This window comes from Pleurodeles waltl, chromosome 4_1 (assembly GCF_031143425.1).
Source record: "Pleurodeles waltl isolate 20211129_DDA chromosome 4_1, aPleWal1.hap1.20221129, whole genome shotgun sequence".
Classification (NCBI taxonomy): Eukaryota; Metazoa; Chordata; class Amphibia; order Caudata; family Salamandridae; genus Pleurodeles; species Pleurodeles waltl.
In genome coordinates this window covers 636011820-636032631 of record NC_090442.1, presented here as the reverse complement: position 1 = coordinate 636032631, position 20812 = coordinate 636011820, and the positions used below count along the sequence as shown (strand labels likewise).

The 20812-nt window shown below is 43.2% G+C and overlaps 1 protein-coding gene across 4 annotated transcripts in view; it reads right to left on the bottom strand.

Annotated features, from left to right (window-relative positions):
* Positions 1-1116: 1116 nt before the first annotated feature.
* USP15 (ubiquitin specific peptidase 15) overlaps positions 1117-20812 on the bottom strand; it is a 617233-nt gene continuing 597537 nt past the window's right edge. For all 4 annotated transcript variants that reach the window (XM_069229069.1, XM_069229070.1, XM_069229071.1 and 1 more), the window contains one exon: positions 1117-3073. In XM_069229069.1, coding sequence (XP_069085170.1) covers positions 2885-3073 — 189 coding nt within the window. In that variant the 3' untranslated portion in view covers positions 1117-2884. The remainder of the gene's footprint in view (positions 3074-20812) is intronic.

Genomic DNA, 20812 nt, shown 5'->3' with positions numbered 1-20812 from the left:
AAAGTATAAGGGCCCATTCTGAAGCTATGCAGCATAACCTTTTGAAAAGCCTCCACCGAGGCAGACTAGGCAGATGGAATCAGAAAAATTCAGTTTTGTGCTTTTAAGTAACAGAATCTGCTCTGAAGATGAAGAAGAGAACAGCATCAATCAAAGGGGCTGCAAAATCTTGCAATGTTCCCAGGAACAGCAATGTTTTCTCAAGGAAGAAAATAATATCTCCCTCCTATGAAGTTGTTTTGTGTTTCCTGTACGGAGCCCATTAGGTGTTTGCTCCCTGTCAGGAGTCTTACATGTGGGGAGACGGACCATTTTGTAGTATATACCTGTAAGCCTGTACCAAAATTAGCATGGCCTACCGCTTCCTGATGGCTATCATGTTCATGAGCGAACAAAAAGTAGCATGACTAGGAATCATGACTGAATCTCAGATACAACATGAAGCTGTTGTGAGGATCTGATGATGACATCTTATGAGACACTGACGTAGACTGAATTCAAACAGTAATTTAGATGGTGAAAAAACATGAGGTGCTCCAGGCCCTCATTGTTAAAGCGCAAAAAACATGTCAGATGGAGACATGATTGGAGTCATGGGGTACCACATGGCAGCAATAAAGAGATATTGTTGGGAAAACGTTTTCCCTATTTGGTATAGTGCCTGGAGAATATTCATAAGGTGAGGAATTTGCAGGAAGACGTTCTCCATATTAATCAGCTTTCAACTTTTTTTTCCAAAGAATCCAGATGTTGCAAGAACATTTTGATGTAACACCATGCACATTAATGTAACACTCTAGGATATTATTTATCCAACTGAAGCAAGTTTTAACATTATAAATCTTCTCTTCTTGGACTGTTTCACGACAGTCCAATATCTATCTTTCAAAAGAAGTTGACAATTTGCAAAAAAAAATAAAAATAATAATAATAAAAAAATAAAGGTTAGTGGATACGGAGCGTGATTCTAGTTTCTACGCATTAGAAAATGTGAATACCAATACAAAAGCTTTGTGGCTAATACCCTTATGTTCTAAATCAGGGGAAATGAAAGCCCATTGTAACACAATGGAACCTCAGGCTTTGCAGTGCATCAAAAAAATTGAAGAAACTAAATAAGGCCTTAAATATCTTTATTGAAATTTGTATAAATAAATAAACATGCACATTTCAAATGTAAACCCAGGTGAACTCAAGTGCAGACCAGATTGTAACCTCTGTCATGCAGGAGGTTGTTTACATAAAAAAGCAGCTTTAAAATACCAGGATGTAACACCAGCTTCAATATCAAGGTACAAAGCAAAGCCAAGTCCAACATACCTCATTTATCCTGGTCAATGTTTAATGCTAATGTATAAATAAAATAATTTACCAAAATGTGCACTCACAGAGTGAACTTTTATTTACAATACACAATTTATAACCTATTGTATCTGTATTACATTAGTTCGAGTGAAGAACATACTTTTCCATTCTTTTCATAGCAGTGGGAGAAAGATTAATTCCTCAGGTAGTAGATATGCAGTGTTTTGTCCCGTAGTATGCAGACGTTCTTAACAAAGGCAGAATTGTATACAATTTAAAAATGCCTGCTTTTTAAAGCCATTTTTGCCCATTTTGGCATCAGGTACCCTTGAAATGGTTAGATGAAGTAAGTTTCAAGGTTTATATGTTATCTTTACTGCACAATTTCTGAATCTTTCATGCAAATGCCAGTTCTCCGACCGTGTCACAAATTGTATTTTGAGATGAGCTGTAAGGCTACGGTGAATTCCACGAGGAACACAAATAAATTGAATAGACCTGCCTTACAACAGTCTGGTTGCAATTTAAAGGCAAGCTATTTCAAAATAAAAAAGCGAAGCTTGATGCACCTTCTTTAGAATGGCCATGTCGAAATGCCAAATGAAACAGTTCTACGATAGTTGGGAGGGTGAAAATCACCAAGCTACCAGAACTAGAGAATGCCCACAGCACAACTTTGAAGATGACAGGCAGGCGAAATGTAAGAGCTCAGAAAGAAAAGCGAGAGAACAAGAATCCAACAAGCAACAATGGATACATACATTCAGGTGAAACACAACTTTTTTTGTGTGTCATGAACACCCTTCAACCCGTTCCACAGCAGCGATAAGTAAACCATAATACTCTGAAAATGTAACTATACCACAAAAGGTTAAAACACCTTTGCTATCCATTGTCTCTTTTCATTAACATAATTAGGTTTTCACAAAGGCCTGCACTGCTTTCAGGGTAACCCTAGAAAGCATAGTGTTTAACAGTACAGCATTTTTACATGCCACACTTGCTAACTACCATCATAATACAGCGAGTATGATGAATGAGTTAAGTGTGTGTGGCTGCCTAAGAAGACAGACAGTTCATTCAAAACTAGAGCCTTGCACCAGTTTTCTTGGAAATACACAACAGGATAAATTACCAATGCCCACAAATTTAACATATTAACTCACATCCAAAACAATCAATGAAAAACATACAGTTCTTCTAAACAGCAGCAGAAAACGTATATCAAGGTTTGTGAATTCCTAAATATATGTACCTTTTGGAGACAAGACTGCAAATGAATTATAGGCAGTGCCTGTCAAAGGTTTCATTGGGATTAACATCAAGATGCTCGCTGCTGATAAAAATTGAAAAACGATCTACATTCGGTCATCTCAGATGTCCCAACATTTTGTAAAATTTATTACCACACACACACATATGTATGTGTGTGTATATATATATATATATATATATATATATATATATATATATATATATATATATATATATATATATATATATAGAGAGAGAGAGAGAGATTTATACACACATTTATTTGTGTGTATGATTTCTGGTGGATAGTACGTGTTTTAGAAGCTCATTCATTAGTGTTCATACAATTTTCATTTTCTATATCATTGTCATTCTCATTGCTATCTTCGTCACTTTCAACTGGAAGGCTTGAGGCATATGAAGCGCTAGGCAGAGAATCCTTTTCCACAGGAAAAAAGCCTGTTCCACTGATGGTGTCTTGCCGCTGGTAGAAGAGTACATATGCTGCCTTGGACTGTTAAACAAAAATAGCAAATCAAAAAACAATTAGTCAAAGTTCAAGGTATGTTTGATTGCAAAGATTATTAAAATGATGCACACCATTCTGCTCATTTCATTTCTGAAATATGTGTACAGTAGGTTTAAATTCTGTAAGACGAGGTCTTCAAGGGGCACATCTCATAAAGGCAAACAATAAACACTGTTTTTGAAAGGTAGTCAAGTTTTAATAAGTTGCACAATTCACTGATTTTTACAAAGCCATTACATTTCTTATGCACCTCTACCGGTACAAAAAGAGCATAATATCTACTATTTTGGGGTGATTTTACAGATATCTTCATATTCTGCTTCATACAAAAGCATATGTGTGACAAAGTCACCCTTTTAGCAAGCTCACCCCAATTTGTCTGTCTGATAATGATGGTTACTGACCCTGTCAGTGCTCTAGGCTCTTCTTAACAGGCCCAGCATCAGTGCTGTGAATCAAAGGTATATGGTCAAACGGTACAATGTTATAATTTTAATTGGCAATGACAGACCTTGTAAGACCTTCGTAGATAAAAGGGCAAGGGGGATTCAAACTACCTTTAAGTCCTCAGTATATAATAGGGCAGGACATTTAGAGGACCAGTAGATTTGCTGCACTGAAGTGTGCAGTGCTGTGTGTCTGGTGTCAATTTTAAAGGCAGCCCTTCCTTGCAGACTGTCTGTAAAATGCAAAATGTATGCAAATTCGTCTTTGGGATTAAAGGTACTTCCAAAGTAACAATCAACCTTATTGTTACATATAGGTCACCCCTAAGGTCTCTCCTAGATGTCCCAGGGGGTAAGGTGCCATGTGACTATAAGCAGGGACATTTTAAAAGATGTTTTGTAACGACATGGTGAGGGCAAAAACTGCACCTTTCATTTCCCCCCATTGTAGAAAGATGGCTCTATAGGCTAAAATGGAAATATTTTTCATAAGCCTAAATATTGCTAGGAAAAAGATAAAAATGCAAAGACTCAAACTAATGTAATGATAAATGCAACAGTTTGCAATTGCTGAATTTATCGTAACTTATACAGAAAAGAAGTTATGAGACTTACTTTACTGTAAGCCAAATTCCAGGCAGCTAATGGTCTCTCCTGATTGGTAAAGCCCTAATAGGATTAGCTAGGCTTCTTTGATTAGGTGACAAGTGGCCTGCACTGAGAAGAGGGTATCTGATGGGGGAGGTAATGTTCATCTCTCTTTGAGGTCGATTCCCCTTATAGGCTCTGGTCCTGAGCTGTTGCTTAATCCAGCTGTGAATCCGGCAAGTGACTGTTTGTTTCTCTACGACCCTTCAGTGTCTTGATAGAATTTTGTATTCTATTTTGCAGCTGCTGGACAAAAAGACTGACAGCTCTGATCCTATGCTGGACATTAACAATAATTTTGAAAGAGCTTCTAATAAAATGTGAGGGGGTTGATGGTTCTGGTTGTGTGCAACCGGGTTTGATAAAATGATCAGTAAATGTAGTACAAGTTGGTTGGTCAACATTGAAACTCTTAGCTCCTGTTGATGTGAATAAAACTTGGAACGGTGAGATGGAATTATCATCACTAGAGCTCTTAATTTATGGAGAAAGATTGTACCCCAGTTGTTGATTTGGAGGGTAGGGAATTTAAAGTCCCCTTGCATGTATTCCAGTGGTATAAAACTATTCCCAATATTTCAAACAAAGGGAATCACAAAAGAAACAAATCATAATCGTACAAGTTACTTACCTTCGGTAACAAAATATCTGGTAGAGACATACCAGATGGAGGTTTCGATGAAAAGGCTTGAAGCTCACTCACCCTGCGAGCAGAGTTGATAGCAACAAGAAAGACAGAGTTGAAGGTGAGGAGCCGCAAGGGGCAATTGTGCATTGGCTCAAAGGGAGTACACATTTAATAAGTAAGGACAAGATTGAGGTCCCACTGAGGCATGATAAATGGAGTCGGAGGAAATAAATGGGTGAGGCCTTTTAGGAATCTACTCAAAACAGGAGATTTAAAATGTGAAAGGCTGATCAGGTAACCTAAGGAAGGCCAAAATGGCGGATAAATACCCTTTAAGGGTGCCCAAAGCAGAGCCCTGCTGGGCAAAAGAAAGAATGAACAGAAGAACCTCGGATAGAGGGGCAGAGAGGGGATCAACAGATTTGTTGGTGCACCATGCCACAAATGTATTCTAACGACAGGCGAATACAGTTTTGGCTGAGGGACGCCTGGCTGCCAAGGTAACATCGCAGACTTCAGGTGGAAGATCAAAAGTCGTCAACTGTCGCCGCTCAATCTCCACGCATGAAGGCGGAGGTTGGACAGGTTCGGGTGAAGAACCGTCCCCTGTTGCTGGGACAGAAGATCCACCCGAAGAGGCAGTCTGAGTGGAGGATCTATGGACATGCTCAATAGCTCTGGATACCAGACTCTGTGCCCAGTCCGGAGCCACCTAGATGACTTGGGCCCAGTTGTTCCTGATCTTCGTGGGAACTCTGGGCAGAAGGGGTATAGGTGGAAAGGCGTAAAGGAGGCCAGAGTTCCACTTGAGACGAAAAGCGTCTCTGAGCGAGTGCTGCCTTGGAAATTCCAACGTGAAAAACAGCTGACATTGCGCGTTCTCTGCGGAGGCGAACAGATCTAACCAAGGCCTCTGATCTCTGCCTCTCCCATGTGGCTGCCGCAACCCAGAAGTGACGCATCTGTCACTATAGAGAGATCTCGTTGGGGGAGGGAGATGGATGTGACGTTGTCCCAATGTGGATTCGAAAGCCACCACTGAAGGTCTTTGGCAGTCCCCTCTGAGATCTGGACCATGTTCGGAGAGATTCCCCTGATGCTGCACCCACTGGAACTTCAGGTCCCACTGCAGAGCCCGCATTTGCCATCTGGCATGTGTCACTAGCAGGAAGCAGGAGGCCATGAGGCCCAGCAGCCTCAGAGTCAGTCTTACCGAAACCCAAGACCTAGGCCGAAAGATTGGAATCACAGCTTGAATGTCTTGGACCCGCTTTTCGGGAGGATAAGCCCGAAACTGCATTGGGTCCAGAACAGCTCTGATGAGAGGGGGGGGCGTCTGAGAGGGAGTCAGGTGTGACTCTGGCACGTTTATAGTGAAACCCAGCATGTGCAGGAGGTACGTCATAGTCTGAAGGTGGGAGATGACTTTCTTTGGTGAGTCCGCCTTCAACAGCCAGTCGTTGAGGCAGGGGAAGACTGACACCCCTACCCTGCGCAGATGAGCTGCAACCACCGCCATCACTTTCGTGAACACCTGAGGGGCGCTGGCAAGGTCGAAAGGGAGCACCGTAAGTTGAAAGTGCTTGTGACCTACCATGAATCATAGGTAACGTCTGTGGGCAGGCAGGGTGGGGATGTGGAAATAAGCGTCCTGCAAGTCCAACGCTACCATCCAGTCTTCTGGGTCCAAGGCAGACAGAACCTGACCTTTAAAGTAGGAAGCTCAAGGCCAAGGACCTCAGCTGCCCTACTGACCACCATACCATAAGTCGGTCCCTCTGCTGTAGCCCCGGTAGGCGGAGACAGCATGCCAGCATCAGGAGAAGTATCCAGACCACTAGCGTCGCCCAATTCCTGAGCCCAGTCCAAAGATGGGTCATCCTGGTATTCATGAGGGTCCCGGGATCCCTCCAAACCCTCCCCAAGTTCGTACCCATAGGAAAAAGGGTCTGAATCCACCTGGGGTGAATAGGCCCAATCGAAGACAAAGGTGGCATCGGCCGACGCTGCTCCGAGTCGTCGGGGATAAGGATCAGGTCAATGTCCATAGTGGGCACTACTGACTTCGAGAGCGATCCAGCGCCAGGGAAGGTCTCAAGGGTGCGACCGGCGCCAGTGCGGATCCGCAAGCGGATCTGGAGGTGACCTCGGTGGCCGCAGCCGAAGCCGCCGGCGTGGAACCCAAAGGCCCCTCAACCGAACCCCTTGGGCCTGAAGGCACCATATCGGGGCCAGTGCGGCCAAAGATGAGGCGCATGGCCTCATAGAACTCTTTAAGCTGGGCGAGGGGCACTCCGGGAAACTCAGGGAAGTGCGGAGCCGACCCAGACGCAGGCTCCGAGGACAGAGGCCTTGAGCGTCGATGCTCTTCCCGCATCGCATTAGCCGAGTGACGGGGCAAAGTCTGAGAGCGATGGGACCTCTTTGACTTCTTCTTCTTATCTGTACTCGAATATTTAGAAGAAGACGAGTGGTGATGGCTCAGTGAATGGTCTTGAGACCATGACTTACGCGGAGTCGAGTGCCGGGCCGCCATTAGCTTTAGGGACCGCTCCCTCAAAGGCTTCGGGTGCATGGCCCGGCACTCGGAGCATGACTTTGGGTCATGGTGGCGTTCTAGACACCGCAGTCAAACCCGATGCGGATCAGTCACCGACATCGCGTGGTGACAGTCCTCGCACGGCTTGAAACCGGTCTTCGGGGACATCCTCGACGCACCAAAAGTCTCACAAAAGCTCGACAAAAAGGTCAATGCCGGTCAAAAACACAGGGTAGCTCTTCTCCGGATCAGCGCATGGCGTTGAAATAAAAGAACTGACGTTACTGGGCGGAGCCGGCATCTATATACTACTCCCGACGTCATCACAGCGACTACAACGCAAACGACGCGCCTGTGGAGTCTACCGACGACGCCTACCGACGTGCAAGGATTTTGCTCTAAGAAAAATCTCCAGATCCAGTCTGAAACCTGGGGGAAATTCTATGGTAAGGAATCTGCAATTAGAAGCGCCTATCAGATATTTGGATTTAGGTGTAGTTCCTGGGAGAAGAACAAAAAAAGTGGGGAAAAAGGCTAAATGAAAATTAAGACGCTTTAAGAAAAGAGGAATTAGGAAATTCAAGTTCCCAACTGAGCCCTCTCAGTTAGCAGTTCCTAGGGAAAGTGTGCAGGCCACCCCGATGCAGTACAATTGGTTACTCAGTCTGTGAAAGGGGGTGGGGGCTGTAGGAAACTGCCCCTTTTGGGATCGTTACCCCCCACTTTTTGCCTGAAATTGATGCTGACTTGACTGAGAGTGTGCAGGGATCAAGCTAATCAGGCCCCAGCACCAGTGTTCTTTTCCTAAAAATGTTCCATTGTTCCCACAATTGGCACACACAGGGCACATAGCTAAGTCCCTTGTAAACAGTACCCATGGTACCAAGGGCCCTGTGGCCAGGGAAAGTTCCAAAGGTCTGCTGCATGTATTATGCCACCCTAGGGGACCCCTCCTACATGGCACCCTTCTCAGGGTGCCATGCCCAAAACCACTGCCTGTGGCATAGGTAAGTCACCCCTCTAGCAGGCCTTACAGCCCTAAGGCAAGGTGCAATATACCACAGGTGAAGGCATAGGTGCATGAGCAATATGCCCCTACATTGTCTAAGTCCATTCTTAGACATTGTAAGTGCAGTGTGGCCATATAAAGTACATGAGCTAGGAGTTTGTCATTATGAACTCCACAAATCTATGATGCCTTCACGGAAGTCTGAGAAGTTTGGTATCAAACTTCTCAGCACAATAAACCCACACTGATGATAGTGTTGTATTTATTGACAAATGCACCCAGAGGGCATCTTAGAGATGCCTCCTGTATTTTAGCCAAACTTCTAGTGGAGGTTTGACCAGTCTGTGCCAGCCTGCCACTTCCAAAAAGTTTGTATCTTTGTGCTCTCTGTAGCCAGAAACAAGGCCTGCACTGGGTGGAAGTGCTTCCCACCTCCCCCCAGCATGAACTGTAATGCCTTTCGGTGAGTCTCAAAGGCTCAGGCCTCTTGTTAGAGTTCCCCAGAGCACTCCAGCTAGTGAAGATGCCCCTCCCACCGGACAAAGCCCCACTTCTGGCAGCAAGTCTGGCGGAAGAATTAGGAAATTAGGAAAACCAAGGAGTGACCACTTCAGCTCAGACCACACCTAAGGTGTTCAAGTGTTCAAAACTGAAGTGACCCCCTTCCTGCAAAATCCTCCATCTTGGTTTGGAGGACAGGAACCCAATAGGGTTAGGTCTGTGTGTCCCCTGTCCCCCAAAAGGGAGTGGACACTGGAAGGGCGTAGTCACCCTCAGAGACAGTAGCCATTGGCTACTGCCCCTGAAGCCTGACCCCTGTAATGCCACTAAATCCACGATTTAAGTGCTCCTCTGAACCTAGCTCGTCAGATTCCTGGCAGCCTCAAGAAGACAACCAGAAGGAAAAAGAAGGGCTGCTAAGCTGATCCCTAGCAGAGAAGGCTGAAGACACCAACTGCTTTGGCCCCAGCCCTACCGGCCAGTCTCCAGCTTTTGAAGCCCCTGCTACAAAAAAACGACGCATCCTGCAGGACCAGTGACCTCTTAAAAGCCTCAATAGGACTGCCTGCATACATTAGGACCAAGATCTCCCATGGACAGCGGCCCTGTCTGGAAAGAAACTCCAACAAAGGACTCCAGAACCGCCCCAGATCCGCGAGCCCTGCTCACACTGCCCATGGCCCGTGTCCAGCTGGCCCAACGGACTAGAGCTGATCCCCAGGCAATTCTGACCTACTGTCCACCCTGGGGTGACCCCTCCTGTGCCCCACGACGACGTCTGCAGTTAAATCCAGAGGACTCCACTGCCTGTGAAGGATCCTGATGAAGATACCCAATGCTAAATGGTACCCTGTACCTGTAGCCCCCTGGCCTTTGGGAACCTGACATCCGGTGCAGCAATGTGCAGCAGGCGGCCCTCCTCACTGTTCAGCCTGTGGTTTCTCTTAACCGACCCCCTGGACCCAGCCTGCAGCCTACTTGTGATCCCCGGGGTCCCCCTACTGAAAAGCATTGGGAGCTGAACGCTAAGTTTGCACCCTGCCGCCCCTGTGCCGCCGAGGGTGTGTGTTTGGTGCTGACCTGTGCCCCCCCTGGTGCTCTCCTAAACCCCACAGTTCTGCTCTCCGAAGACGCAAGTACTTACCTGCAATCAGGCCTGCTTCCGAGTGCCCTTGTCTCCATAGGAACCCATTTTAAATCTTGAAACAACTTTGACCTCTACACCTGTCTGGCCACATGCAGTCTTGTACTTACCATGGAATTGTACTAACCTTTCTTTCTCCCTAGAACTACCTTTGAAAATTGCTGTCAACTTTTAAAATAGATAATTGCTATTTTATAGAAAACCGTTTTACTTGCCAAATTGAAACTAAATGGTGTTGATACATATGCTTGCTACTTACTTGCAAATGTGCTCACCTGCAAACTGAATCTTGTGGTTCTAGAAATAAAGTAACAAAATATATTTTTGCTATATAAAAACAATTGGTCTGGAGTTAGTCATTGAGTGTGTGCTTCATTTATTGCCTGTGTGTATACAACAAATGTTTTGCACTACCCTCTGATAAGCCTAACTGCTCAACCACACTACCACAAAAGAGACCATTAGTATTATCTACTTTAGCCTCTGTTAAGCCTCTGGGGAACACTTGGACTCTGTGCACACTTTGGCCCTCATTCTGACCCTGGCGGTTCCCTACCGCCAGGGCCAACGGGGGCGGGAGCACCGCCGACAGGCCGGCGGTGCTCCCTTGGTCATTCTGACCGCGGCGCTTTGGCCGCGGTCAGAACGGGAAAACCGGCGGTCTCCCGCCGGTTTTCCAATGACCCTTAGAATCCTCCAAGGCGGCGCAGCTCGCTGCGCCGCCGAGGGGATTCTGACCCCCCCTACCGCCATCCTGTTCATGGCGGGAAAGCCGCCATGAACAGGATGGCGGTAGGGGGGGTCGCGGGGCCCCTGGGGGCCCCTGCCGTGCCCATGCCCATGGCATGGGCACGGCAGGGGCCCCCTAACAGGGCCCAACTAGGCTTTTCAGTGTCTGCGATGCAGACACTGAAAAGCGCGACGGGTGCTGCTGCACCAGTCGCACGCCTTCCACTCCGCCGGCTCGATTCCGAGCCGGCTTCCTTGTGGAAGGCGCTTTCCCGCTGGGCCGGCGGGCGATCTGAATCAGATCGCCCGCCGGCCCAGCGGGAAAGTCAGAATACCCCTCGCGGTCAATTGACCGCGGGGCGGTATTCAGGCGGATTCCGACGGGCGGGCGGCAACCGCCACCCGCCTAGGTCGGAATGACCACCTATATCTAATTTAGATATAGTATATACAGAGGCAGTTTCCTACAGGGGCGTTATCAACCATGGAAATGTGGGTGTCCCTGTTGGGGAACTTGGGGTGGAAAAGGAAGTCATTATGGCCAAAGAGTTTGAGACTGATCCTTTTAAAACTACGGCTACAGTACCAAATATTTTTATGCTAAGAGATAGGAAAGACCTAAAAAAGTTGATAAGTTCTCCTCTGGTGACTATGGATTCCATCCCTTCAGTTTTGGTGCCCCAGAATATATCAGATAAAGCAATTAATAGCAATCAAAATTATCAAGTTTCTTAAAGTACAAGATTTAATAATATAAAAGAAATAACATCCTTAGACTTTATTGCTTTATATGATGATGACTCTTATTGTTTGAACCGCTCCTTTTTGTTAAATCTTCTAACACATGGTACATCTACTTAGATTGGTTAGGAGTAGTGATTTAGAATTGGTAGAACTGCTATATTCCGGTAGGGAGAAGAAAACAAGGATTAATTAAAAGTCCTCCGTAATAGTAAACTTGATTCTGATAAATAGTGGCTTTTTCTTGTCCCAAGGAATAGATATTATTCTCTCTTCTCTTCAGAGGAAAGGTTTGCTGGATGGGGTGGGTCAGTGTGCACAAATGTCATGTGTTCTTGAGGAGAGTTGAGTGTCTTAATAAGAAATTAAAGTTCATGCTAAATTGTCTGTGATGTCTTGTAAAGATGGTAGGCAACTGGTTGAATGCACTGATCAAACGTCAGGTTTGTTATTCAATTATGAAGCTGTTCTAAATGAGTTTGGCTTGCTGGTTGCTTAAATACAAGAAACCCTTTACTTCAAAGTTTTTGAAGAGGGGTGTTTACTAGTATGTTGAATGATATCAGAATACTGTCATGGAATATTGCTGGCTGCTGGACTAATTTATGGAAAATCTGGAATCTAGACGCATGGGATGCCGCAATAAGTTACCTTTACAAAACTTGGGCTCATGCCCATTTTGAGACTGAAAGTTTTTATGTCATTAGCAGTCCAGCAAAAAAATCTGAGCGGCCATGCTAGTGGTGGCATAGCCACACTTCTGTCTACAAAATCTCCTTGGGTGTATCAAGTCTTTAATCGTCATTCAAATATATTACATTGTATTGCAATCCCTCAGTAGAACTGGATTAGATGTCGCCTTGCTCCTTTTATCTTAGCCAATTTGTATATCCTACCAGGTCAAGAAAACACTTGTTTGCTGAATGATTTTTCGATTATATCACCATGGTAATGTCTAAGGTGGTGACTTCTAGGGTCTTAATTATGGGAGATTTGAATGCCACTATTTCTAATCACTCCCTTGCTCTTTCTGCAGATAAGAAAAGGGAGCAGGTGTTAAATATTCCGGTTGCCGTGTTCCCTCAATCCCCTAGGACAAATAGAAGGGGTGCTCTTCTCCTGGGTGCTTGTAGGAAACACAATACTGTTGTTCTCAATGTGAGGCTTCAGAGACACACTCCGGCTTCTTATACCCACACTTCAACAAAATCTGCAACCGTTATTATGTTATTAGCTCTTTTTCGGGTTTCCCTTGAATGTCCGATTTAAAAGTAATAAAGAACGTCTGGGGTGACCATAACATAACACTCTCTACTATCCTAGGGAATCAGGAGCTTAGTTTCCCCTGGCAGATATCTGATGACTAGGAGATTTTGTTTAGTACTGAGAATGGGAAGGTTCTACGAAAGACAAACAATGACTCACCAACAAATTAAGGAAAATTATTGAGTCTATGTCCTCCTCTTGTTGGCTACCAATCCGTTTTTGAGGAGGCTAGGAGGAAATTTGTGTGTAGATATTCAACCCCGGAAAGCCCTATCAGGAAGAAATATCTAATGCAGTCAAATAATTTTGATAAAAGATTTGCTTTTAATTGTCTTATTAATAATCTACAAAGAAGGCAATTCGCCCCTTATTCCAAAGAGAGGAAATAAATAGATTTGATGTCTAACACGAAAAAGGACTAGATGGCTAAGAACCCAAAAAGGGTGTAGTTGTGATGATATCTGGATCAAGCTAGCAAGTGTAACAACTCAAAAACCTTCTGGAGAATTTCCAGTGGAAAACACAGGTTCTCTGGTTGAGCCAAAAATAAAGACCATTACTAGTATGGAATGGCAGGATTATATAAAAAAGTTTATATGCCATGAATCCCCAGTCCTCTGTTGGGCATATTGAAAAGCTCCAAGATGTTGGGGTAGCTGAAAGAACTTTCTCCCTTTTGCTCCCTTTGCAAAAGGAAGTATTGCACCACCTTAAGGCTGCTAGAAACACAGGGGCTAGAGGTCCAGATCAATTGCGTATTTATATTTCAAAATTAGATATGGATTGTTGGGCCACTTACCTATCTGGACTTTTTCGTTATTATTATTCCAGTGGGAGGGTTCCAAACTCATGGAAAGGGAGCATTATATTGCCGCTCCATAAGAAGAGATCTACAAATTCTTTGGGCAATTATAAGAAGATTACCTTATTAGATGCTACAGTAAACATCTCTGACAGATGTATTTGAAATAACTTACTAGACAGGGTAGAAAAAAAAAATATCATCCCACTGGAACAAGCTGGGTTTGGAGTTGGGTATTCGATCCTCGATAATGTAACAGTGATTCATCTGCTGTTGGGAAAATATGTGAAGTGGAAGAAAAGCCTGCCTACGCAGCTTTTATAGATTTTTGAAATGCGTTATATCGCATGACAGGCCTATTCTATGGAAGAAGTTGAATGCCATGGGTATCCCTAGGGGCCTTTTCAAATGTATTATTGCCCTTCATACAGACACATGGTGTCATGTCATGTTAAGGGGTAGGCGGGCATGACACCGAAAATTTCAACTAGAAATGGGATTAAACAGGGCTGTTTATTGGTTCCTTTGCTTTTCTCTTATATCTGGCGGATTTACCCTTGGGGTTGAGTAAGATTGGTGGAGATGCTCGAAGTTAGGTTAGTCTTTGAGGACTCTGCTTTATGCGGATGGCACTGTCGTATTAGAGTGGACTCCTAAAGGTCTTCAGAAGTGTTTAGATGCTTTATCAACTTACTCTGATGCCCAGTTTCTAAAGGTTCATTTCAATAAGACTTAAGTTATGAGATGCTCTACAAAAGGTTGTCCGAGGGATAAAGGGTATAGGTGGTCCTTTAAAAATATATCTTTAGAGGTAGTAAAATCGTACCCCTAACTGGACAGAATTATCTCCGCAAATTTGGCAGATAATGATCATATTGCCCATATTTCAAATAAGGCTTATGCCCATGGAAATGCATTAAAAGTACTCTATGGGGAAACAGGTTACAGACATTTTAAACACCTTATAAAGGTATATAAAATGAAGGTTCCTTAGACTTTTCTTTATGCTGCTGAAACAATCAAAGTTAGAGGTTTGCCCTTAATGCATAAGGTGGAAGGTAAGATTTTTCGTTTTATTTGCACTTTAAATTCCATGGCCTCGGTGGAAACTTTACAATTAGAATTAGGACTAGTGAGTATGTATATTAGAGGATTAGCAGCTATCTTGAGATGGTATTAATGTATTTTACATGCTAATACTTTGAGTTTTATAGCTGTGCAAATTCGTCTTGGCTATGTTTGTTCTGTTTCTATCAAACATTCAATTTGTACTGAAGCACTTAACATTGTCTAAATCAGACATTCAGAATGTGAGGTATGTTCCTCTTATGTCATTTTTAAAGTGTCACATGAAGAATTCTTCCATGCTGTATGATGTGAAGATCCATAACGCCAAGCCTCATTTTATTAATGCGATTCATTCATGTTATCCGGCTACCCCTCAGGCATATTTAAACTGGAATTTGGAGCATAGGGTGCGAAGGTGTATGTTGTTCTTCAGTATAAATTGCGTACCGGTAAAGGTCATAACTGATGCTAGGAGGGGATTTCCTAGGAAATAAAGAATTTGTAACCTGTGTCATTCAGATATACAGACTACTAAGCATGTTATTTATGTTTGCCCAGTTTTAAGGATATTTTAATTAAGATTTTTAAAACCATTATTTAAAAAATATGTAGTAAGAACTGCAAAGGAAGCTATGTAGTTGTTAAAATATCTGATTAATGAATTAATGTGTGAAAAACTAATTTTTTTAAAGTTCCTTTATGAATTTGTATTGAATTGTTTTATATACTGTAGATCTTGATGCAAGATCTAAACCTTTAATAAAAACCCAGTCAAACCTTGATGGGGGAGGTAGGCAGATGGTAGAGCCAGGCCAGGAAGGAGGCTGGGTGAATCAAGCTAAAGGTTCAAAAGAATACCAGTCAGAAAGGAATGAAGCCAGGACTGCCCTCTCACCCCTGTACTGCACAGACAGATGGTGGGCTTTGGAAAGGAATTTGCAGATGCCCAGAGGGGGAGTTAATCGAAAAGAACTACGCCAGAGGTATGGTTTAGCCAAATCTTACTCCCACTGAGGAAAACCATCCATCTTGGAATGTTAGAGTGCAGTGCTTTGTGAGACAAGAAGATGCCACACTTTGGAGGAAGTTGTGATACTTCACGGTGGAACTCTGAAGCTCATTGTTCAAGGATGCCCACTGACTGTCCCCCAAGATGATTAAATAAAAACGGGCTGGCCTGAATTGGAATTCAGATCTGCTGCCTAAAATCGCAACAAGTAGGACTGTCCTGTTGCACACTGCAACCACAGCCCAAAGGACTTTGCCTTGCTTCAAAAAGGACTCAGAGGTAATCTCCCTGAAGCAAGAGCTTAAAAGAGCTTCCCTACACCAACTTCCACAAAAGTCCTCAGCCTGGAGTGGGTCCAGTGGACTTGCATGGGTTTGGCCAGGTGCATTGTGCGAACCGAAGTCCCAAGAAGCAACTCAGAGATTCTGGAACCTTGGATTGGGGTTGTGGATCACTTTTGTGCATCAGGAAGTAAGGGCCAGATGTAGCAAGGTCTGAATTTCCGAATCGCAAATTCGGATGCAGAACGGTGTCTCAGACACCGTCTGCGACTCGCTATGGGGTCGCAAAGACCCACCTCATTAATATTAATGAGGTGGGTCGCATTTTGCGACCCCACAGCGAGTCCCTGCACTCACAGGGATGGTGGCCTGCTGAAGTCAGCAGACCTCCATGTCTGTGACTGCTTTTTCAATAAAGCAGTTTTTTTCTTTCATTTTGGAGCCCGTTTTCCTTAAAGGAAAACGAGTTGCAAAATGAAAAAAATTACTAAACCATTTGGCTTCGTTTTTTCAGTGTAGGCAGTGGTCCATTGGACCACTGCCTGCTCTGAAAAAACCCTTTTGCGAATGAGTTACCACCAGTGTGACACTGGTGGTAACTGTGAATTGCTTTGCAACCGCATTTGTGGTCACAAAGCAATTCTGCATTGCGATGCGAGTCGCAAATAGGAAGGGGACACCCCTTCCTATCTGCGAGTCACATTCACAATTTGCGAGTCGGTACGACTCGCAAATTGTGAATGAGCATCGCGTTAGGCTGTTTGCATGGCGCAAACTGCGATTTTCGCAGTTTGCACCATGCAAACGGCTTCCTACATCTGGCCCTAAGTTTGAAAGTGTTACATTGCAGACGGCTGGAACTCGGGTGCCGATCCAGTGCAACCTTCCCTTTGTGTGCTATTTGCTTCAAAGTGTCGTTTTACTTTTTATCTTCAAAAACTCATATCTCTGGTTCCCTATTTTGGAGTTTTGTTGTTCTGGTGTCATTGTAAAGATACAAATATTTCCTATTTTTATAAATTGGTTATGTAATTTTATTGTGTGTTGGGTATTACTTATTTACTGTATTGGTGTACTTAAATGTTTTACATTCCTGTCTCCTGAATTAAGCCTGACTGTTCGTTGCAAAGCTACCAGGGGTTGAGTTGAGCCAGGGGGCTACTTTGTGGGACCTTAAGTGGGCACAACCCTGTGTTGTGGGTGTATTGTTAGTGGTAGCTGTGTACTTACCTCTACCAACACCCAACCTCTAACAATATGCCCATTAGTACTACACATGTTATGGAAAATTCAGTCTATATGTACTTTGCTGAATACCTTCCAGTATGAAAAGCTTACAGCAAACAATCAGATCTGTTGGATGATGTAATCAGTGATGCCAGCAATGATGAAATTTAACATATGAGTGATGTAATATGTTAGATAATAAGCAGTGTACAACAGGACACAAATTATCAGTAGCACAGTATAATATAACAAGTGAATTTCAGTATTTTTTGTTTTTAAAACATAAATTTTTGGATTAATCCAACACCTAACTATAGCGCCACTTTAACCTTTGTTTTTTTTTCCAGAGGATTTTTAGATTTTTAAACCTTTGTTTTTTCAGTGACTATCTTGTTTTTTAATCATATTTACCAAACTCTGTCTCTATGCATACATTTAAGACTGTAGGTGTCCATCCCCCACGGCCTTCAGTCATGCACAGTGTGGGTTGGACACAAGTCCTGGCCTGCAGTCAGGCCCTGCATTCATGCCCGTGCTGGCTGTCAACCCCAGTTTTTAAACCATAGTGCTTTTTAAGTCAATTTCTATATATATTTTTTTTTAAACGTAAGTTGAAATCCTAATAACTTCCTTAGATGTAACTAACATATTTTTACTTTAATCATGGCACGTTTTAACACACCAAAACTCCACGCTCCGGATTTGTGAGCAGTGATTAGTTTATTGTGCTAGTGACAATTATATGGAAGCACAAATTGTATTTTCATCTAATGGACTCGTCCGCCTCTTCTTCAGCATCCCCATGGAGTAAAAGAGCACTGGAGCCGATGTGCGAGTCAGAAGCTATATATTCCATATATGGAAAATGTCACTTACCGAGTGTACATCAGTTCTAGTGGCATGTAGTGCTGCAGATTCACATGCTATGCATATCTCCCCTGGCATCTAGTGTTGGGCTCGGAGTGTTACAAGTTGTTTTTCTTCGAAGAAGTCTTTTCAGAGTCAAGGGATCAAGTGACTCCTCCTCTCGGTTACAGTGTGCATGGGCATCGACTCCATTGTTAGATTGTTTTGCCGCAAAGGGTGAAGGAAGGAGTGATAGAGTATAAGAATATAAAGAGATGTCCATGCAAATGTAAATGTATCTACATATGTACAAATGATAAACTTAAACGACTACAGGCTTCCGGGGAGGAGGGAGGGTGCATGTGAATCTGCGGCACTACATGCCACGAACAAATGTACACTAGGTAAGTGAAATTTTAAGTTCAATGGCATGTGTAGCTGCAGATACACATGCTATGCATAGACTACAAAGTAGTTAATCCTCCCAAAAATAAGCAGTGGCTAGCCTGTAGGAGTTGAAGTTGTCTGAAATAGTGTTCATAAGACAGCTTGTCTAACATTGGCCTGTTGCTTTGAAAATACATCTACACAATAATGTTTTGTAAATGTATGAGGAGTAGACCATGTGGCAGCTTTACATATATCAGCCATTGGTATGTTTACTAAGAATGCCATAGACGCACCTTTCTTTCTTGTAGAATGTGCTCTATGTGTGATCAAAAGTTGTCTTTTTGCCTTAATGTAACATGTTTCTATGCATCTAACAATCCATCGTGCTAACCCTTTGCCTTTATGTGGTTACTGAAAAGCAACAAAATGTTGTTTTGTTTTCCTAAAATCTTTAGTTCTATCTAGTACATAAGAGCTCTTTTGAGATCCAGAGTATGAAGGGCTCTTTCTGCAACAGTTCAGGCTGTGGAAAGAAGACTGGCAATTCCACTGTTTGGTTGATGTGAAAAAGAGGTACTACATTTGGAAGAAATTTAGGATTTGTTCTAAGCACAACTTTATGTTTGTGTACTTGGAAAAAAGGTTCCTCAAGAGTGAATGCTTGTATTTCACTAACTCTTCGTAATGAAGTAATAGCTACGAGGAAGCAACCTTCCATGTCAAAAATTGAATTTGACAAGAGTGCATGTGTTCAAAAGGTGGGCCCATGAGTCTGGTAAGTACGATATTTAAATTCCAAGACGGGACAGGTGGTGTTCTAGGTGGAATAATGTGTTTTAATCCTTCCATGAAAGAAGTGTGTTGAATAGTCTGTAAGTATGCAGATATTGTAGAAAGGTGAATTTTGATGGATGAAAAAGCCAAATTAGATTTTTGCAAATGAAGTAGGTAGCAAACAATATCTTGTATTGATGCTGTAAGTGGATCAGTGTTTTTAGATTGACAGTAGTAAACAAATCTTTTCCATTTGTTAGCATAACATTGTCTATTAATAGGTTTACATGCCTGCTTAAGCACTTCCATACATTCTAATGGAGTGTTCAGGTATCCAAATTCTATGACTTCAGGAGCTAAATCGCTAAATTGAGAGCACTGGGATTTGGGGGCCTGATTTTACCTTTTTTTTGTGTTAACACATCTGGTCTGTTTGGGAGTTTGGAATGAGGTACTACAGACAAGTCTAGGAGAGTTGTGTACCAATGTTGTCGTGCCCACGTTCGGGCTATGAGTATCATGGTGAGAAAAGTCTGACGTAGTTTGTTGACCAGAAAGGGAAGGAGTGGGAGAGGGGGAAAAGCCCAACACTAGATGTCGAAAGAGATATGCATAGCAGTTACACATGCTATTGAACATATGTATATATGGAAAAAGTCACTTACCCAGTGTACATCTGATCGTGGCATGTTCTGCTGCAGCTTCACATGCTATGCATAGGTCCTGCCATCTAGTGTTGGGGAGGCGGTGGGCGCATGTGAATCTGCAGCGGAACATGCCAAGAACAGATGTACACTGGGTAAGTGACATTTTCCGTTCAATGGCATGTGTAGCTGCAGATACACATGCTATGCATAGACTACAAAGCAGTAATCCTCCCCAAAGCGGTGGTCAGCCTGTAGGAGTTGAACTCGTTTGAAATAATGTTCTTAGTACAGCCTGTCCTACTGTGGCTTGTTGTGTTGCTAACACATCTACACAGTAGTGTTTGGTAAACGTATGAGGTGTAGACCAAGTGGCTGCCTTACAAATCTCTGTCACTGGTATGTTACCTAGAAAGACCATTGTTGCTCCTTTCTTTCTAGTGGAGTGTGCCTTTGGTGTAATGAGTAACTCTCTTTTAGCTTTGAGGTAACAGGTTTGTATGCATTTGACTATCCATATGGCTATGCCCTGTTTGGATATAGGGTTACCAGCATGGGGTTTTTGGAAAGCAACAAACAATTGCTTAGTTTTACTAAATGGTTTTGTTCTGTCTATATAATACATTAGTGCTCTTTTTATGTCTAATGTATGCAGCGCTCATTCTGCTACTGAGTCTGGCTGTGGGAAGAAGACTGGGAGCTCCACAGTTTGGTTTAAATGAAACGGTGAAATGACTTTTGGCAGAAATTTTGGATTTGTGCGGAGAACCACTTTATGTCTGTGTACTTGTATAAATGGTTCTTCGATAGTGAATGCCTGTATTTCGCTAACTCTTCGTCGTGAAGTGATGGCTACTAGAAATGCTACCTTCCAAGTTAAGAATTGGATTTGGCAAGAATGCATGGGTTCAAAAGGTGGGCCCATGAGCCGTGTAAGTACAATATTAAGATTCCACGAGGGCACCGGTGGGGTTCTTGGAGGTATGATCCTTTTTAGTCCTTCCATAATGGCTTTAATAACTGGTATTCTAA